General features: G+C 41.2%; 2 protein-coding genes across 3 annotated transcripts in view; both read right to left on the reverse strand.

The window, feature by feature from the left end:
• LOC139568082 (B-cell receptor CD22-like) overlaps positions 1–7,186 on the reverse strand; it is a 71,062-nt gene extending 63,876 nt beyond the window's left edge. The window contains exons 1-9 of one of the 2 annotated variants that reach the window (XM_071389778.1): positions 7,048–7,186; positions 6,105–6,425; positions 5,778–5,987; positions 5,263–5,595; positions 4,848–5,168; positions 4,355–4,618; positions 4,038–4,128; positions 3,493–3,866; positions 637–2,941 (exon numbers count right to left, since the gene is read on the reverse strand). In XM_071389778.1, coding sequence (XP_071245879.1) covers positions 3,683–3,866; positions 4,038–4,128; positions 4,355–4,618; positions 4,848–5,168; positions 5,263–5,595; positions 5,778–5,987; positions 6,105–6,425; positions 7,048–7,102 — 1,779 coding nt within the window. In that variant the 5' untranslated portion in view covers positions 7,103–7,186 and the 3' untranslated portion in view covers positions 637–2,941; positions 3,493–3,682. Of the gene's footprint in view, positions 1–636; positions 2,942–3,492; positions 3,867–4,037; positions 4,129–4,354; positions 4,619–4,847; positions 5,169–5,262; positions 5,596–5,777; positions 5,988–6,104; positions 6,426–7,047 lie in introns of those variants that run through there. The other variant, XM_071389780.1, reaches the window with a different exon arrangement.
• Positions 1–17,207, reverse strand: part of LOC139541547 (B-cell receptor CD22-like) — a 101,444-nt gene extending 84,237 nt beyond the window's left edge. Inside the window, exons 1-4 of the mRNA XM_071346318.1 lie at positions 16,851–17,207; positions 16,414–16,695; positions 15,932–16,210; positions 15,460–15,729 (exon numbers count right to left, since the gene is read on the reverse strand). Coding sequence (XP_071202419.1) covers positions 15,460–15,729; positions 15,932–16,210; positions 16,414–16,456 — 592 coding nt within the window. The 5' untranslated portion in view covers positions 16,457–16,695; positions 16,851–17,207. The remainder of the gene's footprint in view (positions 1–15,459; positions 15,730–15,931; positions 16,211–16,413; positions 16,696–16,850) is intronic.
• Between the last annotated feature and the right edge of the window lie 10,643 nt (positions 17,208–27,850).

Below are 27,850 nucleotides of genomic sequence, written 5' to 3' on the forward strand. Positions count from 1 at the left end.
ATAGGTCAAACATGAAAGTAAAAGTAAAATTATACAGTACCTAACCACAAGTATATGATTTATGACCCCCCCACCCAAAAAAAAAAATATATATATATATATATTTAATGATCTCGTCATCCGTACTTACATAGTGAAGGGGAGAGGTGTTGTACAGTGAGTCAACGTACCGTTGTAGCAGTGCATAGAAAGAAGAAGTGTGATTTTAGTGATTGACACATTTAGAATGTAGTCTAGTCAGGGATGTAAGACAATCACATGCATCAACAGCATGTCAGAAAGGGATGTAAGACAATCACATGCATCAACAGCAGGTCAGAAAGGGATGTACTGGATCTACTGCTAAAGACCACATAGCTATTTACATTTCTTCATTTGAGGAGTGGGCCTACATTTTGCCTAAATGCAGCCCATTTTCAACGTAGTATTTTCGTTAAATACAGATCCACAACAAAGTGTTGACTGTTCTATAGGGTTTCTTAATGTGTTTCCTCACATAATGTGACCCATCACTCCTCATCAGCTGCATCAAAGTGCTACGGAAGGTTCCAGTGTTATAGACTAGAGCTCCCCCTACTGGCATCTCAACATTACTGCAGCCTTCTGTCTCTCTTCAAATGTCACAATCATGTCCTCATCCACTTGGATAAATAACAAAATAAGAAACTGGTAACAAGATGCCTGAGACTGAGATCCCGATTCCCAACCGTTTCCCAAGTGTGCAAGTTCACTCTTTCCGTCATGGATTTAAAAGTATGAGACTGGTGTGAACATTGGAGTTTCCATATTTGTTAGCTGAATCCATATCAGTGGAACAGGTGAAGCTGAAGTCTTTGCCCTATACACAGTCTATGTCTTTGACAGGGACCAGAGAAACGAACGAGGGATTCACATTTTCTCAAAATGCTTTTTCATCCATGTTTTTTTTTTCTGTGATTGACACTCGACTAGTGAATTCAGACATTCCGATCAGAGAGCGAAACATGCAAATCTACGATGCTCACAAGGTCTACTTCGGGGAAGAAGTGGGCGGATACTGTAACGGTTGTTCTCTTCCTCGTCTGAGGAGGAGCATGGATTGGACCAAAACGCAGCTTGTGTGGAATACATGATGAATTTATTTAAACAAGACGAACACGAAGCACACTTGAGAAATTACAAAACAATAAACGACGTAGACCGACCTGAACATGAAAACTTACAGAACACGAAGAACGCACGAACAGGAACAGACTAGACAAACGAAACAGTCCCGTGTGGTACAACACTGACACGGAAGACAATCACCCACAAACAAACAGTGAGAACAGCCTACCTTAATATGGTTCTCAATCAGAGGAAACGTAAAACACCTGCCCCTGATTGAGAACCATATCAGGCAAATACAAATGAACCCAACATAGAAACACATAACATAGAATGCCCACCCAGCTCACGTCCTGACCAACTAAACAGATACTAAACAAAGGAAATAAGGTCAGGAACGTGACAGATACAGGGGATACCAGCGGAGGATTCAAACAGAAGATGGCATCAGATAAAGATACAAATGAAAATACACAAAATAAAATGTCAAATAACATTTGAAAATGTAAAAAAATCGATACAGAATAAACCACGCATGTAAAGATACTGTGTTATTAAGAGTTGATGTGGGACTGGCATATGAATTCAGTGAACTAGCTATCTCAGCTGGCTTGTTAGCTACATGAAGCAGACGTTGTTCAGTGAAACCGAAAGCTAGCCAGCTAGAAGTTAACTCTGTTACCTCTGACAATCAAGTGATGTGACTTCCATAAACTGTCATTTTTGTGCATCACACAGCTGCTCTGAACAAAGTGGATTGTGAACTATACGGTGCGTTGCCGCTGAATTACAGCGGCATGTTTATGATTTGTTTACGATTTGTTTACACTTCACACATTAGTAAAGTTTTGATAAAAGTAATAAGAAACATTGCATCAAGCAGAACTACTTCCTGAATTTTGTGGCACAATCGTGCTATAACTTTGTCATAGAAACATTTAAACAAATATTTGAAAAAATCTAGCAAACTATATATAAAGTGTATAGAAACTAATTTAATTTATTTGGGTAACAGAAAACAAATTTTACTTGCTGTAAAAAAAAATGTTTAAGCTGGTAGCATCATACCCAAGAAAGACTCGCTGCCAATGGTGCTTTAACAAAGTACTGAGTAAAGAGTCTGAATACTTACGTAATGTGATACTTCAATTCTGTATTTTTTATCAATTTGCAAACCTTTCTAAAAACCTGTTTTTGCTTTGTCATTATGGGGTATTGTGTGTAGATTGATGAGGGGAAAAAATGATTTAATTAATTTTAGAATAAGGCTGTAACGTAACAAAATGTGGAAAAAGTCAAGGGGTCTGAATACTTTCTGAATGCACTGTATATTATTAGATACTATTATAAACCAGGTAGTTTGTGTCCTGGATGCTGATTGGCTGAATAAGCATTTCATTTCATGTACTGTATATCAGACAATAGAACACTGGTATGACACAAAAATATTTGTTTACTTTCTATTTATGTTGGTAACCAGTTTATAATAGCAATAAGGCCCTCGGGCTTGTAGTATATGGTCATTATACCACGGCTAAGGGCTGTATCAAGGCACTCTGCATTGTGTTGTGCGGAAGAACAGTCATTAGCCGTGCTACAGTATATTGGCCAATATACCACACCCCCTCTGACCTTATTGCTTAATTATACCACTAGTTTGAATAAACGGGTCCAGATATACAAGGTCTTCTTGGTTCTGGGTTTGTTGTGTTCAGTTCTTCTTGGTTCTGGGTTTGTTGTGTTCAGGTCTTCTTGATTCTGGGTTTGTTGTGTTCAGTTCTTCTTGGTTCTGGGTTTGTTGACTGTGCTGTAGAGAACAGAGGAGTCCTCCTCAGCTGCTTGTTCCACCGTGGGCCTGGAGAAAGACACAGACGTTAAACTGAATTTGAGTCCCAAATGGCACCCTACTCCCTTATAGTGCACTACTTTAGACCAGTAGTGAACTAAATAGGGAATAGGGTGCCATTTGGAATGCAAGCAGAACAGTTACTCAAAACCCTCATCACATCACTCCTTCATTATAGACATGTCATAGTAACTGTCTTGAGATGTATATTGTAGAGTTTGTAGTTTCAGGAAATGCCATTTGGCCTGAAGAAAACCCCCGGAACCTTTCAGACATTAAAACTGTGACTTTTCAAAATGTCCACTGTTACACCAAAGTATGAGTTCAATGAAATGTCATATGAGATGAAGATTTCTCCTTCAACCCTTCAGATAGTGATGGAGGGAGTTCTCAGGGAGCAATGAGGGGTCACTAGGGGTCAACTGTTTTGCTTATTTTAATGACATCATTGTCCTCTCCTCCAATAAGCAGCAGCATATGAATGACCTTGATGCTGTCTGTGTTCACAATGTTCTATATAGTATAGACTCTATGTTGTTGTAATGGCAGAATATGCTCACTGGGTGGCAACACTGGGGAGGTTGAATTTCACAGCAGCGTATTGGACATCTTGGTCCTGTTTCTGTGGTTGATGCAGCTGGACGGTGGAGTACAGAGGCACTTCCTGGTTTTTGGAGCGAGAGAAGTGGACGCTGGCGTAGTGAACATCATCCTGGTCGTCTGTGGCTGCTGTCTGTGCTGCAGTAGAGGTCATGACCATGCCTGAGATGTTGTCATACACTGGACTAGAGTCTCCCTGATGGAGGGAGAGGACAGACAACATGAGTGGAAATGTTCCACAAAGAATACACAGTCATCTTCTGATTCCAACAGACTCACCTGTCCATCATCTGCTGTGTCTCTTGTGTTGGAGGTGGATGTGGAGACCTTCTTCCTGTTTTGTGCATTAATTAATGTATGAAGATATCAATCAATCAATTAAGAAATTAAGTAACTTTTTTTCTTTTAAATGCACCTTTATTTAACTAGGCAAGTTAGTTAAGAACAAATTCAAATTTACAATGACTGAAGTGAAATGATATAAAACATATGCAATCTCACTCACCTGAACCACATGAGTCCAGAGAGACAGAGGATGAGAACCAGAACAACCACTATGATTCCTACAGCTGCAGTCAGAACTGATGTTTGTTTCCCTATAATAAAATATGGATGACATGAGTACATGTTCTTATAATCTAAAATCTAACACATTATAGAATATCAACACAATACATGTTACTATTTTGGGATCTTATAATACTTGTGTCATCATAAACCAACACATAATTATAAACCAAAGTGTAATCAGTCAAAACACAATGATTAAGATCAGCTTGAAACCTGTCATTTTGTATTGAAGTATTGAAGATGTAACTTTACCTGCTACAATGATCATCAGAGCTGTAGAGTTCATAGATCCTCTTCCATTCTGGGCCTCACAGTAATATTCTCCTCTGTCCTCAGAGATGATGTTAGTGATGCTGTAACTCTGTCCTGATGCTTTTGGTGAGGTTACGTTCTTCTTGTACCAGGTGTATTTGTCCACAGGTGGGTTGGCATCACTGCTGCAGGTCAGAGTCACTGAACTGCCCTCCACTATTTCACCAGAGGGACTGACTGACATTGAGGTGTTCTTTGGACCATCTGGTGTTGAAGATGACAGAAAAATAACAACTCATATAACATGTAAGACACCAAAAGATTATGTAAATTAGTATAGATTAGTATATTACACTGACATGTTGAACCATGTATTACAGAGATGATGTAAATTAGAATAGATTAGTATATTACACTGACATGTAGAACCATGTATTAGAGAGATGATGTCAATGACTTTCACTGTAGATATATCAACACCCCATGTACTCACATCTGACAGTGAGAGTCTCTTCTGGAGAGAGGATTCTCTCTAAGCCTTTTACAGCACAGGAGTAGTTCCCTGCATCCTCACTGATGACTTGGTCTAGGATCAGGCTGTTATAACTGATGACTGGGTCTAGGATCAGACTGTTATAACTGGTGACTGGGTCTAGGATCAGACTGTTATAACTGCTGACTGGGTTGGTTAGACGTTGTCTGTTCTTGTACCAGATGTAGGTGGGGTTGAGACCGACTGTACATTTGGTTCTACATCTCAGTGTGACTCTCTCCCCCTCTGACACAGACGTAGGATCCATCTCCAACAGGATATCTAAGAGGAAACATCAGTCATATTTGACTCCAGACAGGCTTGTCATGTGATTAGACTTGTCCTATTACAGTACTAACTGTAGGTGGACTATTACCTGTGACAGTCAACATCACACCAGGAAGGCCAGAAAATCTCCCCTTATTTGTTGTTCGTAATCTGAATTTGTGTTCAGCCGAGTCCTTCTCTGTCAGGTGTGTTATTGTCATGGTGTGGTGGTTCTCTGTGTTTCTATTGTACTCCACACGACTTGCATACTCTGGATATGACTTGAGATCTACAGTGTGTTTCTGTGTAAACCAGAATGAACCTTGTTCTATATAACTAGTGGGATGAGTGTAAGAGCAGGATATGTCCACTGTGGAGCCTTTCAAGACACAGATTCTCCTCTTGGTGTAAGTCACACTCCAGCAGTCGTGACCCTGAGCACCTGAAACATAAAGAGGCTCTCTGTTAATAGTTTTAAATTTTCATGTCTTGTTTCTTCAGGTGCAAAGTAAAGAAGTAAACTGTTCATTTCAAGTCGTTTCAGTATAAATCATAACCATTTGAGCTGTTGGTTTTGCTAGAGTGAAACACTGTGTTTGAATCAACACTTTTTCTCCCACTCACACACTGCAGGAGAGCGGAGATCCTCATGGCCTTCTACAGCACAGGAGTAGCTGTCTTCATAGTTACTGGAGACTGGGTCTTCGTACTGGGGAGAGGTGCTCTCATCTAGATGTTGTCTGTTCTTGTACCAGATGTATGTGGGGTTACCAGTCAGAGTACAGGTGGTTTTACAGGTCAGTTTGTAGTAATATATCCTCTCCACCTTTAGATCTGAAGGGAGAGGATATGAAACAATAATGGAGGAAGTCTGTCAGTCACCACCATTTCACTGTTCTCATAGAACATGTAATAAATGACTTGACTTGTACTATACTATTTATTTAGTACCTGTGAGACTGAGAGTGAATCCATATGAGCCATATGTCCATTCTGAATACTGGTTTGTTTTATATCTGAAGTAATATGTTGCTATGTCACTCTGTCTCAGGTCTGTGATTCTCAGGATGCAGTCTTTCTCTGTAGTTCCATGGTACTTCACACGACCTTCATAATTAGGGTCCCTTCTCAGATCATAAGGCTTACCATTCAACCATGTGTAATACCAGACTATCTTTGTGACTTGGGTCACACTGGGAATAGGACAGCGCAGGTCCACTGATGACCCCTTTAAGGCACAGACACTCCTCACAGTATATTGTCCCAGAACACCTGAAACACAGTGTCACAGGACTCAACCATGAGAGAACTTAATTTGTGACGTCAAGACTATAAAAAACAGACATTACAATATTTCATCCAAATGCATGTAAACGTGTGTAGCTGTACTATACTATACTGTACTACTATACTGTAGGACCCATCTACTCAAATGTACATTCCCTTATATCATTCTAGTATTCATTTCAATATACATCATGGAAGTAAAAAGCACTGGTTGCCAGAGTTGGGGTCAATCCCATTTAAATTCCAGTCAATTCAGAAAGTAAACCAAATTCCAATTCCACAATTTCTAAATGTTCCTAATTGAAAAGCATTGAAAATAATTGGAATTGGAATTTCAGTCTACTTCCTGAATTGAGTGGAATTGAAATGGAATTGACCCCAACTCTGCTGGTGGTTGACAACATTCTTATTCTGCTACTGCTGCTGATGTGCAGAAGTGTGAATGGAAACCAGAGATAAGCATCACTCAGTGAGGTGTGAAGTATGACTATTTAATGGTGGAGACACCTAACAGAACACACCAGCATAACATTATGAGTCTTATCCTTTTAGAAATGTCTGTAGATTAATATACAAGGCAAATAAAACATTATGAATGAGACCATACCTGCTACAGACCAGAGAAAGACCACCAACACACTTCCTGCTGTTCTCAAGGCCATTGTTGCATCTCCCACCCTGCAGTCTTAGAAACATAAACAACAACTCACTCTATAGCTGGTGAATAACTCCACCTGATACATTGAAGTATAAACTGTACATGGGGTACAGGACCTCATTACTGAAAATGAACCAGGCTCATATTGTGTTGTGTTGTATTGTGCTATATGGTTGTCTATGTGAATACTGTCTGTCTGTAAGTCTATTGCACTATGTATGTAATGTGTGTGATGTGTAGCATGTCTGTCTACATCTGTCTATTTAAGATGACATTTTCGTGATGCAAAAACAATTTCCTAATATATACAATAGTCATCATCATCAACAACAACAACAACAACAATAACGTATTGAACAGATGTGTAGAACTGTAAACACATATTTTCTTCATGATTGTTCTGAAGCTGTTTTTTTCTCAGAACCCCAAATATAGGAGGATAAATGTTCAATCCTCTACAGTCCATCAAGCTGTACAGCAGCCTAAAGACTGACCACCAGGTTCAATGATAGCTCCTATCTCCAAGCTGGCTAAACAGCAATGACTTACAAAACACACACACACACACACACGCACACGCGCACGCGCACACACGCACACACGCGCACACACACACACACACACACACACACACACACACACACACACACACACACACACACACACACACACACACACACACACACACAGACACAGACACAGACAGAGAGGCTGTCCAGGTGCCACGAGGGGCTGGTATTTAAGCAGATTCTCTGTAAAGACCTGCTCCATGTAGCCGTCAAATGAGCAGCCAACTTCCACAATGAGCACCTCCCCCTCCGTCAACAACAATATCTGCTGTATTTGGCTCACAGGAAAACACATAATCATCAACATCAAACCAGCTTCCCCTTACACAGGAACGTTTATACATGTGTGATGATGGTGAGACTACTTGTCTCACCTCGCTGGCTATCAGGTCAACAAGGTGGTCATGTCTAGCAATGTACAACCCCCCCCCGACACACACACAGACAGACAGACAGACAGACAGACAGACAGACAGACAGACAGACAGACAGACAGACAGACAGACAGACAGACAGACAGACAGACAGACACACACACACACACACACACACACACACACACACACACACACACACACACACACACACACACCACACACACACTGCACTGTTACAATGTTTGTCTGCTTTTCTATTTTACCCTGGTTAATCATCTCATCACTATGTAGATCAACACTCCTACACTGAGACACTTTATGAATACTGACCCTGATGTAACAACCAAAACACAGCTCAAAACATAACAAGAAGTAAAATGATACATTACCCTCAAGAATATGACTTATGACTAAAAACAAATAACCAGAAACTATATTTCAAGATATTGTCAAGAGTACTTACAGAGTGAAGTGAAGGGGAGAGGTCTTGTACAATGAGTCAACTTACTGGTAGTGAGTGGAAACTGCTAGTAAGTGTCAGTTCTGTGGTTGATACATATTTAAAGTAGTTAAGACACAAGTAGCTGATGCAGAACTTCCTTCCTCTTAAAGTCATTAACATGCATGAGGACCAGACCAGCACATAGAAAGGGGAGGTCACTGTATTTCAAAAGAAAATGTACAACAGACTGCATATCTAGTTGTAATTTTTCATTTGAGGAGTGGGTTTTACATTTTTTAAATGTGGCCCGTTTCCAATGTATTCTATTGATGAAATACAGAATCATGTTTACTATAGCCTACTATATTGAATGTTTATAATATATTATAATGTGTTGCCTTGTCCCTCTGAGTTCTACATGGAACAGGTCAAAGTTCCATTTACATTTGGTCAGTTCCATGATGTCATTCATTCTATTCTACAAACCCATTCAATTTACACTCCTCATCAGCTGCATCAAAGTGGTACTGAAGGTTCCAGTGTTCTAGACTAGAGTTCTCCCTACTGGCATCTCAACATTACTGCAGTGTTCTAGACTAGAGTTCTCCCTACTGGCATCTCAACATTACTGCAGTGTTCTAGACTAGAGCTCTCCCTACTGGCATCTCAACATTACTGCAGTGTTCTAGACTAGAGTTCTCCCTACTGGCATCTCAACATTACTGCAGTGTTCTAGACTAGAGCTCTCCCTACTGGCATCTCAACATTACTGCAGTGTTCTAGACTAGAGCTCCACCTACTGGCATCTCAACATTACTGCACCATCCTAATAATAATGTCCTCATTAATGTTGAGCTAATAACAACATTACAAACTGACAATACATCAGATAGAATGGTGAAAACCATCCCTGGCTACTTGACAAAGCAACAGTTAAGCACACAAAGACTATAAACGAACTCCTTCACGGAGCCGTCACTGTGCACTGCCACTTTAAGAGCGCAGCAGCATTCAGGAAGAGGAAATCAAGACGGCTCTTCCAGCTGTTAGGAGATCTCGATTGGCCCTGCGGTTATGACGCTTTGTGTAACTCCACAAAAGTCTTGTTTAGTTTCAATGTGCTTAGTTATAACATTTCTAATGTTGATCGCCTTTGTTATTGCGCAATGCTGACGAGTAGGAAGCGTTCTGGCCTCTGATCTCATCGATTACTAGCAACATTGTTGCAAGCTTTTGTCAAACGAACAACCAAGGATTGTGTCGGACGGACAAATACACGTTCAAACCTGGACACAACAGCTAAGCCCATCTCTCTTTCTATCTCCTTCTTCAGTGAAATATGTTCTCTCTTAGTGCTGCTCTCTCTTCATGTTCAGGGCCTTCAGTAAACTAATAATGCACTGTAGGACTGTTTGACATTTTAGTTAAAGGGAGTTTGCATGAGTGTTTTGAACTTTATTGATTTTGTGTGGGACAACAGACATTTTGACATTTCAAGGCCTTTTGTTGTCTATGAACACACCCACCACACACCCATTCATACCCCCTCCCTCCTCCACTTGGAGGTAATACAGAATATTGCAAATTGTGAGCGCTGCGTGTAACAAATCCGGTATCAGGATAAATAAAAGCAAGGTCTGCTAACTTTATTTAATTATGTTCAATTAACGCAAACAATAAATGGCAAATGCAATTTTCGTATATACGGGTTCGCTGTATCACCGCGCAGGGTAGAACAGGGAACTGGCAGGAAGTACGTAACCAGCTGTTCTTATACAGTGATGACGTAGTTCCAACGCGTCTGTTGGCCTATCACAGTAGAGGCTGAGCGTGGTTTAAACTTTGCTCAGCCTATCCTGGCACTCGGACTTGTCCAAGTCCCTTAGTGCTCTCCTCTGTCCGCATCTGGTTGTTGGGTAGATTAGATCCGTCTTGTGTCTCCCCCGATTCTACACTCAAACAGTCCCTTATTTGGTATTGATCAGTGCCCTAACCTCCCTGGTTGGCCTAGAGATATGCACCCCTCCCCTCTCCAGATTGACCACAGCTTTTATGGCCTGTCACTCTGTTGGTCAGTCTTTACACACCTACACACACATCTGCATTGTTTGTGTGTGTGTGTGGGTAACAAAACAATATTCATCTTCATACAATATGGTAGCAGGCTATAGTGCATAAACATAAATCCTAACAAAATTCTCTAACTTTTATGACTCCATTCTTTCTTGTCCATTGTTTCTTGGAAGTTGCCTTTGAATTGCTTTGCCATTAATCTTGTATGAGTTATTATTGGTTAGGTTACCCCTGTGCTGTGACTTGTCTTCTCCTTTCTCCCCACTGGCTATCTGGCCAACATGCTAACCTATAGGCAGTCTCTTCTGCTAATGTGTCTGGTAGTGGTTCTCTATCTATTCTACTCTTTTCAGTTCAACAGGTTAAAACCTGTCTGGTAGTGGTTCTCTATCTATTCTACTCTTTTCAGTTCAACAGGTTAAAACCTGTCTGGTAGTGATTCTTTATCTATCCTACTCTTTTCAGTTCAGCAGGTTAAAACCTGTCTGGTAGTGGTTCTCTATCTATCTTACTCTGTCTCTGTTACTCTGTCTCTGGTTCGTTCCAGGGGATGACTGATATCATGCACTCAATCTATGATACAGTATGATGGGAATGTGTTTGTCAGCAGCAAACCACCCTCCGTTTCCCACTGCCTGATTGATTCTAAACAGGGTTGGTCCCTGGATTGGAGACCAGATGCTGCTGGAAGTGGTGTTGGAGGGCCAGTAGGAGGCACTCTTTCCTCTGGTCTAAAAAAATATCCCAATGCCCCAGGGCAGTGATTGGGGACATTGTCCTGTGTAGTGTGCCCTATTTCGGATGGGATGTTAAATGGGTGTCCTGACTCTCTGGTCACTAAAGATCCCATGCCACTTATCATAAGAGTAGGGGTGTTAACCCTGGTGTCCTGGCTAAATTCCCAATCTTACCTTCATACCATCACGGTCACCTAATTATCCCCAGCTTCCAATTGGCTGATTCATCCCCCTCCTCTCCCTGTAACTATTCCCTAGGTTGTTGCTGTAAATGAGAATGTGTTCAGTCATTTTACTTGGTTTAATATAAAAAATGTACCCCTGTATGCAGAACAATTTACCCATGGAGCATGTCGACAACTTTTCCAGGACAGAACTAACCACGGGTATGAATACTTATGTAAATGTGATATTTCAGCATTTTTTTAATGTTTGCAAACATTTTTAAACCTGTTTTTGCTTTGTCATTAATGAGTATTGTCTGTAGATTCAGGGGAAAATAATATAATTTCATCCATTTTAGAATAAGGCTGTAACTTAACAAAATGTGGAAAAAGTCAAGGGGTCTGAATACTTTCTGAATCCACTGTGGGCCTTGATTCAATCCTAATGTGCTTGTAGACAATGCTTTTATTTAAAGGTAGAGTTCCTGCGTTAGAGGAGATCACATTCAAGGTAAACACAGCAGATGTCGGCTCAATTGGAAATCACCTTTTAAATGCTTTAGCATGGTTTCTAATTGGATCCAGGCCCCAGGGTTAGATAATTCTACCTCCATTGTTTTTCACAAAGGGTTTTAAAAGGACCCTCTAGACATAACCTCCTTATTGTTGCATTCTGACTTTGTGAACAACAAAACAGGACTGTAGAATGTATCAGAATATTACTGTATAATGTAATAGAATAGTACAGGACTGTAGAATAGAATAGTACATTACTGTATAATGTAATAGAATAGTACAGGACTGTATAATGTAATAGAATAGTACAGGACTGTATACTGTAATAGAATAGTACAGGACTGTATACTGTAATATAATAGTACAGGACTGTATAATGTAATAGTACAGTACTGTAGAATAGAAGTATTGTTCCTGTGAGCGAACATCAAGAAGAAATCAAAACATATATTTATAATGTTCTCAGCCTTCATATAAAATATAACTAACTGGACATCGAGGCTACTTCAGAAATACATAGCAAAGTTATTGTGTTCAGATTCTGTTCCATGTTACTTAAATGAATGGAAAAATATTTAACATAAAAATGATTTACAAGGTTCTCCCTCTTATTCATCATAGTTTAAAAGGCAAAACCTGACCCTAGATCAGCACTCCAACTAAGTGTGAATACAGTAGTCCTGTGTGTTGGTAGAGCCTGGTGTATGGGTTCAATTCCCAATGGGGCCACCGGCATGAAAGATGGATCCACACAGAATAAGTCTCTTTGTATAAAAGTGTTTCTAAATGGCATATCTTGATCTATTATTATAACACTTAGTTGGACTATACAGGTCCAGATATACAGAGTTTCTGTCAAACTTGTGTTCAGGTCTTCTTGGTTCTGGGTTTGTTGTGTTCAGCTCTTCCGGGTTCTGGGTTTGTTGTGTTCAGCTCTTCCGGGTTCTGGGTTTGTTGTGTTCAGCTCTTCCGGGTTCTGGGTTTGTTGTGTTCAGCTCTTCCGGGTTCTGGGTTTGTTGTGTTCAGCTCTTCCGGGTTCTGGGTTTGTTGTGTTCAGCTCTTCTGGGTTCTGGGTTTGTTGTGTTCAGGTCTTGGTTCTTGGTTTGTTGTGTTCAGGTCTTCTGGGTTTGTTGACTCTACTATAGATCTCAGAGGAGTCCTCAGCTGCTGGTGCTGCCGTGGGTCTGAAGAGAGAGAAACAGAAATTCCCCTTAAACCTTCATATACTCTTTATAGTGCATTACTTTGACCAAGACCTATGTGTTTCTGGTGAAAAGTAGTGCACTAAATAGGGAATAGGGTTCCATTTGGAACACAGCACAGTTCCTCAAAACCACCTCTCTCATTATATTGTTGGGTTTGTAAGGAAATGCCGTCACTAGTGGCCACTAGGGGTCAACTCTTTCGCTTATTAATGATGTCATGGTCTTCTCGTCCAATAAGCAGCAGCATATGAATGAGCTGTAATCAAGAATAAAGCTTGTTTACAACCAAATCTAAAACCATATGTAACTGGGATGTTATAGGAGGGTCAGATTTTTTTTTGCGAAATCACTCGTTTTTGAGAAACTATCCCCAACCATCTATTCACTTCCTCATCCTCGTTGTTCAGTAAGTGGCTCCAAAAACACCCAAAACATCCTTTTAGAAACTAAAAAGCTCTAAGTAGTCTATAGTGATGCAGGTCTTTACATGTAGTACACATGAAGTTGTGTCATTCAGAACTTAATCCACAACGTTATGTTCCATGTTGTTGAGACTTGAACGATGCTTCTCGTCCGTTCTAGCAGCATGATACACTGAGAATAGAACAGTTGGACGGGGAAACAGCACGAGTCACACAATGGAATATAACGTTGTGGATAAAGTTTGGAATGACACAATTTAATGTGTACAACTGTTACATCTAAAGTCCTGCATCACTATACTGAGAGCTTTCTGTTTCTAAAAGACGTATTTGGGTGTTTTTGGAGCATTTGTTCATGTTTTTCAGAGCCTCTACTGCACAACGAGGAAGAGGAAGTGAATCGCTGGTTGGGGAAAGTTTCTCTAAAACAAGTGAAGTCACAATAAAAGGTGTCCGGACCCTTCTATAACATGGCATTTACATACAAAATAGAAATTTGGTTGTAAAAATGAATCCTTCTCCTTTAATGTGGTGTTTTCACAATGCTCTAAAATTGTCTCTGTTGTTGTAATGGCAGAATATGCTCACCGGTTGGAGTTACTGGGCCAATTGAATTTCACAGCATCGTACTGGACATCCTCTTCCTGTTTCTGGTGTTTACACAGCTGGACGGTGGAGTACAGAGGCACTTCCTGGATTTTGGAGCGAGAGATGTGGACGCTGGCATAGTGAACATCATCCTGGTCGACGGTGGCTGCTGTCTGTGCTGCAGTAGAGGTCATGGTCATGACTGAGATGTTGTCATACACTGGACTAGAGTCTCCCTGATGGAGAGAGAGAACAGACAACATAATGAGTAGAAATGATCCACAAAGCAATACAAATAATATGATAATAAGACTCACCTGTACATTCTCTGATGTGTATCTTGTGTCAGAGGTGGATTTGGAGGACTTCTTCCTGGTTTGCACATTAATTTATTTATTATTGAATGAATCAATGAACAAATTAAGTTAATAAAAAAGAGTTAGAGTGAAATGATCTTTAAAAGAATCTCTCACCTGAACCACATGAGTCCAGAGAGACAGAGGATGACAACCAGAACAACCACTATGATTCCTACAGCTGCAGTCACAACTGTTTGTTTCCCTACAATAAAATATGGATGATATGAGTGCTGGCATTTTATAAATTTAACATAAATGTAGTCCAGGACAATAGTACAATATTTGTTAACTGATCTAATCTCAATGTATATATAATTATAACACAAAGTATGATAAGCCAAAGTATAATTATTAATATTAGTTTGAAACGTAGTTTTGTATTGAAATATGTAAGATGAATCTTCACCTGGTAAAATGATCATCAGAGCTGTAGAGTTCCTAGATCCTCTTCCATTCCAGGCCTCACAGTGGTAATGTCCATTGTCCTTAGACTTGAACTTACTTATGTTGTAGATCTGTCCAAATCCATTTAGAAACGTCTTATTTTGAAAGTACCAGGTGTATTTGTCCACAGGTGGGTTGGCATCACTGCTGCAGGTCAGAGTCACTGAACTGCCCTCCACTATTTCACCAGAGGGACTGACTGACACTGAGGTGTTCTTTGGGCCATCTGGTAAAGGAGAATTTGTCCAACCGATAGGACAGTAGCATATTTACGACGCTAGTATATATTACAAATAACATGTCAAAAATATATTCTCTGTTATTATCATAAAACTATCTAAAACTCTAACTCACACAAAACGTTAACAAATACTCATTTGGAGATGATATGCTTAAGGACTAATTAATTTCTTTACAATTGTTTTGCTACCTCAGCATTCAAACACTGAGCTGTACTTTACTCACACTTCACATCCATGTTTATGGTCCTAGACCTGTCTGTCCCCATCTCATTCTGGGACTCACAGTAGTACCCTCCAGTGTCAGATGACTGGATTTGATTCAAGACATGATGTGGTCCTGTCATACTCTGATAGTGACCTCCATTCTTCTTGTACCACCAGGTGTAACTCTGCACAGGTGGGTTGGCATCACTGCTGCAGGTCAGAGTCACTGAACTGCCCTCCACTATTTCACCAGAGGGACTGACTGACACTGAAGTGCTCTTTGGCTTATCTGATGTAAAGGAGAATTTATCAGAGGGTTATGACAGTAGTATATTTACAAATGAAATGTCAAAAATGAATTAGAATTTGTCAGATGATTATAATGGTCATGATATCTATCAAAATATGTGAAGCCAGACTATTAAAATAGGAATCCACTTACACAAAACATTAACAGGAACACATGTGATATGGAGCTGTACTTTACTCACATTTCACATCGATGTTGATAGACTCAGACCTCCCTGTCTTAATCCCATTCCAGGCCTCACAGTAGTACTCTCCAGTGTCAGAGGACTTGATCTGATTGAAGACAAGATGTGGTCCTGTGGTCATATAGGTGGTTGATGGATAGTAGACTAGATTCTTCTTGTACCAGGTGTAACTCTGGACAGGTGGGTTGGCATCACTGCTGCAGGTCAGAGTCACTGAACTGTCCTCCACTATTTCACCAGAGGGACTGACTGACACTGAGGTGCTCTTTGGGCCATCTGGTAAAGGAGAATTTGTCAGAAGGATATGACAGTAGTATATTTACAAATGTCATGTCAAAAATATATTGTCTGTTAAGTCAGAGAACTATCTAAAACGCTAACTTACACAAAACATTAACAAATACACATTTGGTCTAATTGATTTAATTATAATTGTTTTGCTACCTCAGCATTCAAACACTGAGTGGTACTTTACTCACACTTCACATTCATGTTTATGGTCCTAGACCTGTCTGTCCCCATCTCATTCTGGGACCCACAGTAGTACTCTCCACTGTCAGATGGCTGGATTTGATTGAAGACATACTGTGGTTCTGTGTTCTGATTGGATATTCTCTGATATTCACCTCCATTCTTCTTGAACCACCAGGTGTAACTCTGCACAGGTGGGTTGGCATCACTGCTGCAGGTCAGAGTCACTGAACTGCCCTCCACTATTTCACCAGAGGGACTGACTGACACTGAGGTGCTCTTTGGTTTATCTGATGTAAAAGACCAAACTTTTGTCAAAGTAATATTAACAATTAGTAAAAAATATATTTTTGTTCTAAAATGATTGATAAAGTAAGACATGTCTCTTTTGCCTGAATACATGATACTTGCTGAGTAGAATACTGTACTATTGTACTGTACTCACACACTGCAGGAGAGTGGAGATCCTCATGTCCTTTCACAGCACAGAAGTATCTGTCTACAGCATTAGGGAGGACTGAATAGGGGGACGTCTTCTCAGTTACAACCTGTCCGTTCTTGTACCAGATGTAGGTGGGGTTACCAGTCAGAGTACAGGTGGTGCTACAGGTCAGTGTCTTCTGTCCCTCTGCAGCAGGAGTCACCTTCACCTGCAGACCTGAAACAATATGTATAAAACCACATACACCTCTGTGTTAACAGGATGGTTCATTTATTTTCTCCTGTAATTCAATATGATGTACAGTTGTATCATACAGTGTAGTATTACCTGTGACAGACAGAGTTGTTCCTGGGAAACTACGACCCCATTCAAAGTTGTGTATTTTAAAAGTGAAGCGATACTCAGCTGAGTCCTCCTCTCTCAGATCTGTGATTCTCAGGGTGGAGGGATCTTTGTATTTTCCAGTGTACTTCACATGACCTGCATACCCTGGTTCTATGGTTAGGTCATCAGGTGTCGACTTATCACTTCTAAACCAGAATGTTGATGTGGTGGAATAATAACCAACATAAGTACAGGATATGTCGACTGTTGACCCCTTCAAGACACAGATTCTCCTCTTGGTGTAAGTCACTCTGTAGCATCTCTGACCCTGAACACCTGAAACACAGTGACATAACAAGAGGTCAACTGGATTATATTCTCAGTTCTTTCTAGAAATGCTAAAAGTTCTCAAATGACAAAGTGAAACCAACACACAGTATAACGTATTAAATTCACACTCACACACTGCAGGAGAGTGGAGATCCTCATGGCCTTTTACAGCACAGGAGTAACTGTCTGCAGCATTAGGGAGGACTGAATAGGGGGAAGTGTCCTCAGTTACTATCTGTCCGTTCTTGTACCAGATGTAGGTGGGGTTACCAGTCAGAGTACAGGTGGTGCTACAGGTCAGCGTTGTCTGTCCCTCTGTAGCAGGAGTCACCTTCACCTGCAGACCTGAAACAATATGTATAAAACCACATACACCTCTGTGTTAACAGGATGGTTAATTCATTTATCCTGTAATATATTATGATATACAGTTGTATCATACAGTGTAGTATTACCTGTGACAGACAGAGTTGTTCCTGGGAAACTATGACCCCATTCAAAGTTTTGAGTTTTAAAAGTGAAGCGATACTCAGCTGAGTCCTCCTCTCTCAGATCTGTGATTCTCAGGGTGGAGGGATCTTTGTATGTTCCAGGGTACTCCACACGACCTGCATACCCTGGGTCTGTGGTTAGGTCTTCAGCGATCGACTTATCACTTCTAAACCAGAATGATGATGTGGTGGAATAATAACCAACATAAGTACAGGATATGTCGACTGTTGACCCCTTCAAGACACAGATTCTCCTCTTGGTGTAAGTCACTCTTTTGCAGCTCTGATCCTGAACACCTGAAACATAAAGAATAGAAGTAGAATATTGAGCTTCAGTAATCGTGTGATACAGTTTTGTTAGACAACTCTGAAGCTGTTTAGCAGACAGAATAATTATATCTGAAAAGTTATACTAGAATACTGAGTTGAATTCATACTCACACACTGCAGGAGAGTGGAGATCCTCATGGCCCTTTACAGCACAGGAGTAGCTGTCCTTATCATTAGGGATGACTGAATAGGTGGAAGTCTTCACAGTTACTACCTGTCCGTTCTTGTACCAGGTGTAGGTGGGGTTACCAGTCAGAGGACAGCTGGTGGTTTTACAGGTCAGTTTCTTCCTCTCTGACCAATGTAAAGGAGTCACCTTCACCTGCAGAGCTGTAGTAGATCACATCATTATAACCCTGAATCACCTGTTCTCTAGTTCAATCACATGATGCAAGACATTCTCAAACACATTTAATTCTTAAATCTGTTTCATATATACAAATCCAATTTCTAGACCTAAATGGACAGTAGATATTAATTGAACAGACTAGCAGTATAAAGCATGTAACTGTACCTGTTACAGACAGAGTGACTCCAGGATCGCCATAATATCTCCCTTCAGTCTGATCTGTTGTAAATCTGAACTTGTAAGTTGCTGAGTCTCTCTCTCTCAGGTCTGTGATTCTCAGGGTACAGTCTTTCTTCTTATCCCCATGATACTCCAGATGACCTGCATTCTCTGGGTCCTGACCTATATCTTCAGGTTCTACACCAGTCTCCATTTTAGTGAACCAGAAGGTTGATGTGACTGTATGACCTCTGGGATATGTGTAAGAGCAGGTCAGCTCCTCTGTTGACCCCTTCAAGGTACAGATACTCTAAGTGGTGTATGTCACACTCCAGCCATACTGACCCAGTACCACTGAACAGTCACGGAACACAAGGGTATTACACTAAGTCAATGCCAATTGGCTCACACTAACAGTAAAGGCTTTGTCCGTACTTTGTTGCCATAGTTGCTGAGTTTAGTGTGATTGGAAAACACATAAGCATCATTCAGTAAGGTAAGTGAGGTGTGAAAGATAACTACTGAAGTGAAGTGGAGACGCCTAACAGAACACAACAGAATAATAAAACACAAATGTAATTTTAACGTTCTACAAATGTCTGTAGATTGACAAACATATAAGTTATGAATGAGACCATACCTGTCACAGACCAGAGAAAGACCACCAACACACTTCCTGCTGTTCTCAAGGCCATTGTTGCATCTCCCACCCTGCAGTCTTAGAAACATAAACAACAACTCACTCTATAGCTGGTGAATAACTCCACCTGATACATTGAAGTAGAAACTGTAAATGAGGTACAGGGCCTCATTACTGAAAATGAACCAGGCTCATATTGAGTTGTGTTGTATTGTGCTATATGGTGGTCTATGTGAATACTGTCTGTCTGTAAGTCTATTGCACTATGTATGTAATGTGTGTGACGTGTTGCATGTCTGTCTACATCTGTCTATTTAAGATGTTATGTTGTATGATGCAAAAATAATTTCCTAATGGATACAATAAAGTCATCAACAACAACAACAACAACAACGTATTGAACAGATCTGTAGAACTGTAAACACATATTTCTATATTGATTGTTCTGAAGCTGTTTTATTCTCAGAACCCCAAATATAGGAGGATAAATGTTCAATCCTCTACGGTCCGTCAAGCTGTACAGCAGCCTAAAGACTGACCACCAGGTTCAATGATAGCTCCTATCAACAAGCTGTGAGGATTAACAGCAAGTGACTCTCTCTCTCACACACACACACACACACACACACACACACACACACACACACACACACACACACACACACACACACACACACACACACACACACACACACACACACACACACACACACACAGTGCAGTGCAGTGCAGTGTTACACTGAGCAGGCATTCACACGTTTGTCTGCATGTCTTTTTTACCCTGGTTAATCATCTCATCACTATGTAGATCAACACTCCTACACTGAGACACTTTATGGATAAGAGCGTCTGCTAAATGACTTAAATGTAAATGTAATGAATACTGACCCTGATGTAACAACCAAAACACAGCTCAAAACATAACAAGAAGTAAAATGATACATTACCTTCAAGAATATGACTTATAGCTACAAACTAATAACCCAAAACTATATTTCAAGATATCAAGAGTACTTACAGCCTGAAGGGGAGAGGTGTTGTACAGTGAGTCAACTTACTGGTAGTGAGTGGGAACTGTTAGTAAGTGTCAGTTCTGTGGTTGATACATATTTAAAGTAGTCAGAACACAAGTAGCTGATACAGAACTGTCCTTCCTCTTTAAGTCATTAACATGCATGAGGACCAGAAACAGCATGTCAGAGAAGGGAGGTTACTGTATTAAAATGGGTCCTACATTTCTAAAATGGACAAAATGTCCCCCATTTCCACATTTATTTAAATACAGAACCATGTTAACAATATGTTGACTATTCTTTATGGAATGTTTATAATATATTATAATGTGTTGCCTTGTCCCTCTGAGTTCTACATGGAACAGGTCAAAGTTGCTGTCACGCCCTGGCCTTAGTTATCTTTGTTTTCTTTATTATTTTAGTTAGGTCAGGGTGTGACATGGGGGATGTTTGTGTGTTTTTGTCTCGTCTAGGGTGTTTGTATTGTCTAGGGGGTTTTGTAGAGTTCATGGGGTTGTGTTCAGTGTAGGTGTCTATGTAAGTCTATGGTTGCCTAGATTGGTTCTCAATTAGAGACAGCTGTCTATCGTTGACTCTGATTGGGAGCCATATTTAGGCAGCCATAGTCATTAGGTAGGTTGTGGGTGATTGTCTATGTCTAAGTTGCCTGTGTCTGCACGTTTGTTTATTATAGCGTCACGTTTATTGTTGTGTCTAGTTTGTATAGTGTTCGTTTTGTCTTCTTCTAATTTAGAGAAGAATGTATTTATATCACGCTGCTCCTTGGTCCTCTCTTTCACGTAACGACGACCGTGACAGTTCCATTTACATTTGGTCAGTTCCATGATGTCATTCATTCTATTCTACAAACACATTCAATTTACACTCCTCATCAGCTGCATCAAAGTGATACGGAAGGTTCCAGTGTTCTAGACTAGAGTTCTCCCTACTGGCATCTCAACATTACTGCAGTGTTCTAGACTAGAGCTCCACCTACTGGCATCTCAACATTACTGCAGTGTTCTAGACTAGAGATCTCCCTACTGGCATCTCAACATTACTGCAGCCTCCAGTCCTGATGTCCTTATTCATTTGTGCAGTAATATGAATAGAATGAATGGATACTGTTCCATTAATTCCAGCCATTCCTCCTATATCTCTGCCCACCAGCCTCCTCTGTTGTACAGTACTAGTAGTAGCTTTATCTATCAGAGGCATCAATGAACATCACCATAGCCTGCTGTATTGACTGTGTAGTCTGTTGTAGTCTGCTGTCCATAAATAATGCCATTTAGCAGATGCCTTTATCCAAAGTGACTTACAGTTAGTTATATGTGCATATATTTTACGTATGGGTGGTCCAGGGAACAAAACCCATCACGTTGCAGGTGCCATTCTCTACCTACTGAGCTACAGAGGACCATATTCTATAAAGTCTAATGTGCATATATAGATTTCTGATATGATTCAGGAGGCCTGTCAGAGGACAGACAGGAAAGCAGAACAGGAAAGTGATTGTGTTTATCTAAACCAACGAACCCACCATCACTGTGTCTCATGTTAATACTACTCCTAAACACAACCCACCAACACTGTGTCTCATGTTAATACTACTCCTAACCACAACCCACCATCACTGTGTCTCATGTTAATACTACTCCTAAACACAAAACACCATCACTGTGTCTCATGTTAATACTACTCCTAAACACAACCCACCAACACTGTGTCTCATGTTAATACTACTCCTAAACACAACCCACCATCACTGTGTCTCATGTTAATACTACTCCTAAACACAACCCACCATCACTGTGTCTCATGTTAATACTACTCCTAAACACAACCCACAACACTGTGTCTCATGTTAATACTACTCCTAAACACAACCCACCATCACTGTGTCTCATGTTAATACTACTCCTAAACACAACCCACCATCACTGTGTCTCATGTTAATACTACTCCTAAACACAACCCACCATCACTGTGTCTCATGTTATTACTACTCCTAAACCTCTTATGAATCCACTCAATCACTCTTACTCTTACTGTCACTCTTACTCTCACTCTTACTTTAGGCCATTTTCAAAATATCTCCACCACAATCTAATGCACTCAGAGCTCTTAAAATAGCAAGCACACGTCTTTATGTAAAACCACATGTACAAAGTACATCCTGTCTTTTGAAGCACACAATATAGCTCAGTATTTGTCAAGGGTGCTAATAGTTTTGGTCGTGACTGTATATCCCAAAATCAGATTAATATTTCAAAATACATTTATACTCACACACACACACACACACACACACACACACACACACACACACACACACACACACACACACACACACACACACACACACACACACGCACACACACACACATGCACACACACACAAACAGACCCATAACACACACACACACAGTTATACTTGACCCTGTTATACTTTGACAGTGTACATGACCCTATTGAATGGAGATCTGGGTGTTACTGGTGAAACAACAGTCCAGGGTCAGTATTCACAAAGTGTATCAGAGTAGGAGAGCTGATCTGGGATCAGTTTAGCCTTTTAGATCATAATTATACGGTCTGAGACACTTTATGAATACAGGCCCTGATGTAACAACCAAAACACAGTTCAAAATAAACCAACAAGAACAAAGATACAGGAAGTCATGTGATGTTTGGCTAAAAACATCAAAACTAAAACTATATTTCAAGTCAGGTCATTAACATGCAGGAACAGCATGTCACATAAGGGATGTTACTGTATCTAAATAGAAAATGGTCTAAAGTCAGAATACTGTAGTTACATTTCTTTATTTGAGGAGTGGACCTACATGTTTAACAAGAGACACAATGTGACCCATTCCCATCACTCCTCATCAGCTGGTACTGAAGGTTCCAGAACAGATGAAAGGGGAGTATGTTTGGTTCCAGTGTTCCATACTAGAGCGCTCCCTACTGGCAACTCAACATTACTACAACCTCCAGTCTATATGTCTCCACTTGTCTAGGAAATCCCAGACGTAGTGAAACAGCCACAACCTTGTTAACATTGTTAGAGGCAACCTGTCTGCCCTGGGAGACTAATATGTCCCAATCATATCCTCGTCCACTTGGTTCAATAACAACATAACAAAGTGGCACTAAGGCCCGAGGGAGGGAAGGGGGAAGGAAATCACTTTGATTGACACTTCAAACACTCATACTGTATGTCCAGTGTTCTGTCTGTGCTGTGTGTCAGAAGACTACAAAAGGGGTGACACCCCCCAACACCCCATTCTATCCAAGCCTCCTGTTCTCTTTTAAAGTAGGGGAAATGTCTTCCTCTTTTTCAATCTTCATATTCATTATTCTGTTCTTCCTCTTCCTCCCTCTGTCATATCCGGAAGGTGCAAGAGAGAAAGAGAGAGAGATACGGGAGCGAGAGGGGGGAGAGAGAGAGGAGAGGGTGTTAGAGAGAGAGAGTGTGAGAGATAGAGAGCGAGAGATAGAAAGAGAGATACGGGAGTGAGAGAGGGAAAGGGGGGGTAGGGAGAGAAAGAGAGAGATAGAGAAGGGGGGAGAGAGAGCGAGAGAAAGAGAAGGGGGAGAGAGAGAAAGAGAGAGAGAGAAAGAGAAGGGGGGAGAAAGAGAGAAATAGAGAAAGAGAAGGGGGAAAGAGGGGGGGGGAGAGAGAGAGGGGGGTAGGGAGAGAGAGGGGGGAAGAGAGAGAGAGGAGAGGGGGTTAGAGAGAGAGAGAGAGAGAGAGAGAGAGAGAGAGAGAGAGAGAGTGTGAGAGATAGAGAGAAAGAGAAGAGGGATCGAGAGAAGGGGGTGTGGAGAGAGAGGGGGGAAGAGAGAGAGATGAAAGGGGGTTAGAGAGAGAGTGTGAGAGATAGAGAGAGAGAGAGAGAGAGGGGGAGAGAGAGAGAGGGAGAGAGAGAGAGAGAGAGAGAGAGAGAGGGGGAGAGAGAGAGAGAGAGAGAGAGGGGGAGTGAGAGAGAGAGAGGGGAAGTGAGAGAGATAGAGGGGGAGGGAGAGAGAGAGAGAGAGAGGGGGAGAGAGAGAGAGCGAGAGAAAGAGAAGAGGGGGGAGAGAGAGAGAGCGAGAGAAAGAAAGAGAGATATGGGAGCGAGAGAGAGAGAGGGGGGAGAGAGCGAGAGAGCGGGGGGGAGAGAGAGGGGGGGAGAGCGAGAGATGGGGGAGAGAGAGAGAGAGGGGGAGAGAGAGCGAGATAGGGGGGAGAGAGAGCGAGAGAAAGAAAGAGAGATAAGGGAGTGAGAGAGAGAGGGGGGGGTAGGGAGAGAGAGGGGGGAAGAAAGAGAGAGAGAGAGGGGGGGAGAGAAAGAGAGCGAGAGAAAGAAAGAGAGATGAGGGAGCGAGAGAGAGAGAGAGAGGGGGGTAGGGAGAGAGAGGGGGGAAGAGAGAGAGGGTAGAGGGGGTTGCAGAGAGAGAGAGAGAGAGACATTGTTACAAAACTGTATATTGACATAATATGACATTTGAAATGTCTATACTCATTTGGAGCTGTTGTGAGTGTAATGATCACTGTACATTTTTTTTTGGTGTTGATTTGACTTTTGTTTATTATCTATTCCCCTTGCTTTGCCAATGTAAACATATATTTCCCATGCCAATAAAGCCCTTTGAATTGATTTGAAATTAATTTATTTGAGAGAGAGAGAGAGAAACCTGAAATTGAAAGTCCTCAAAGGTGCTGCCAATGCTAAAACTGTCTTTTGGGCACTAGAGTCCTCTGTCTATCTCTATGGAGGTATGATATATGAGTTGATTGGTAAAAACCTGCTTAAATATGTTTATAAATGATAGCTGATGTTTTGACAAAGACAGATGTTCTTACCCTGTGGAAGTGTACTGGGAGGCTGAGGAGGTGTTGAGGCCTACAGGGTTGGTCCTCTGAGGAGAGAGAGGGGTTCTCTGCATCCAGCGGTCTGGGTACCTGATCACCAGCCTGGTGCTCTCCAGCTCCACCCGCTGGACAGGAGGACAAACAGCAGGCACCAATGTGTGGGAGGAAACACTGTTTAACTGACGACTGACGTCAGCTTGCAGGCGCCAGGCCACAAGGAGTTACTAGAGCATGATGAGACAAGGACATCCCGGCCGGCTAAACCCTCCACTAACCCAGATGACCCTGGGCCAATTGTGCTCCGCCTCATAGGTCTCCCGGTCACAGCCGGCTGTAACAGTCCGGGATCAAACCCGGGCCTGCAGTGCTGCCTTAGCACTCATTGTTGAATTTGTGATTTCCAACTTGTTGTGTAATGTTTATGTCCAATGGCCAATGAGCACTGACACGTTTTATCCATCATTTCATATGACAAGGATTGATAAGGATTTGCCAGTAGATTGACAGTAGATAGACATTTCGAGCTCTACCTGTAGATTTTGCTGTGACGTAGTGTCCCCATGAGTGACAGAACACTGGGCCAATCACAGCACAACTAGAGAACATTACCAACCCCTACGCTCCGTATTTTATGCTGGCTGCCCCACCACCACAGAAAGCACTAAGCTGAAACACCTGCATTTTGGAGCTGCCTCACTCAAGAAAGCAAAAACGAGACCATGTTTGTATGCGACTTTATTAACTCAAAGCTTTTTTTTTTTACTTTGTTTGCAAACTGATATGTGACACGTATTAATGTCAAAATAAGCAACATAAAAAGCTAACCATGGGGCTGAAAACAGATTGAGCTCTGTCCCAGCTGCCTTGAATGACGTGTCACCACTGCATGTATTTAGAAATTATAGACAAGTTGACTAACAAATAGCCTACCAAAATGTTGGAAATTAGAAGTTAAAACTGCAAATGTTTAACTGTATGTAATGGACTGATTACATTTATTTTTATATAAAAAATATATCATGACACGGAACAATATGGTATTACGTAATATAAAATGAGTAATAATACCTGACAGCAATACAAAGTAAATCATCATTAAACACATCAGGAGAAACTTGACCCAAGAGCTAAAAATATTAAAAAGCTGTTATCAGTATTATTAATGTTAGTTGCTGTTGAAAAAAGGACTATTGATGTTATAAAAAATCTGTATGTGGCAAAATCCCTTAGAAAAAGATCTGAAATAAAACTAAAGATAGTAAACACATTGGTACACAAGAAAATGTGTCTATTTACATCAAAAAAATGTGTAATGTGAAAAATATAACCCATCTCACTTATCATCAATATACAGAATTATCATTATAAGAAAAGAAAATATATATTCCAGCATTTACTGAAAAGCTCATGGTCTGGAACAACTTCTAGATTTGGCAGCAATAGAATAGAGGTGTAACCTAGAATTGTATTGGAGCCTTCAGTCCAGGTTGTGTGGGGATAATTTTCAGTCCAGGTTCAATGTTGGTGGTTCTCTTCAGTCCAGGATCTGTGGTGGTTCTCTTCAGTCCAGGATCTGTGATGGTTCTCTTCAGTCCAGGATCTGTGGTGCTTCTCTTCAGTCCAGGATCTGTGGTGCTTCTCTTCAGTCCAGGATCTGTGGTGCTTCTCTTCAGTCCAGGTTCGGTGTTGCTTCTCTTCAGTCCAGGTTCTGTGGTGCTTCTCTTCAGTCCAGGTAATGTGGTCCTTCACTTCAGTGGGAGATTCCCCTCACATTCTGAAAGAAGACATACTGAAGTAGCACTCCCACTAAACATTTTACACACACACACACACACACACACACACACACACACACACACACACACACACACACACACACACACACACACACACACACACACACACACACACACACACACACACACACACACACACACACACACACACACACACACACACACACACACACACTTACTGCCAGGGTGTCATACTCTGGTGACCTGGTCTTCATGTTCAGAGGTGTGTACGTATCACTGTTAGGGTCAGGATGGACACTCTGTGGACAGAAAAAGAGAGAGAGTGAGAAAGAGAGAGCGGGAGAGAAGGAGAGGGAGGGAGAGAGAGAGAGAGCGGGAGAGAAGGAGAGGGAGGGAGGGAGAGAGAGAGCGAAACACAGAGAGAGAGACAGAGAGAGAGACAGAGAGAGAGACAGAGAGAGAGACAGAGAGAGAGAGAGTGGGAGACAAGGAGAAGGAGAGGGAGGGAGAGAGGAAATGCATGTGTTCATTGAAACACTAGTCTTTCCATCATTTTCTCTAAACACATTCAAGTATAAAACACAAACACACTCACAAACAAACAACATGAATGATAAGAGACTTACTGCCAGAGTGTCGTAGTCAGGGGACGTGGTCCTCATGTTCAGAGCTGTGTACGTGTCACTGTTACAGTCAGGACGGACACTCTGTGGAGAGAGAGAGAGAGAGAGGTAACAATGAAAATAGTA

Source organism: Salvelinus alpinus, chromosome 2 (genome assembly GCF_045679555.1).
Source record: "Salvelinus alpinus chromosome 2, SLU_Salpinus.1, whole genome shotgun sequence".
NCBI classification, from domain to species: Eukaryota; Metazoa; Chordata; class Actinopteri; order Salmoniformes; family Salmonidae; genus Salvelinus; species Salvelinus alpinus.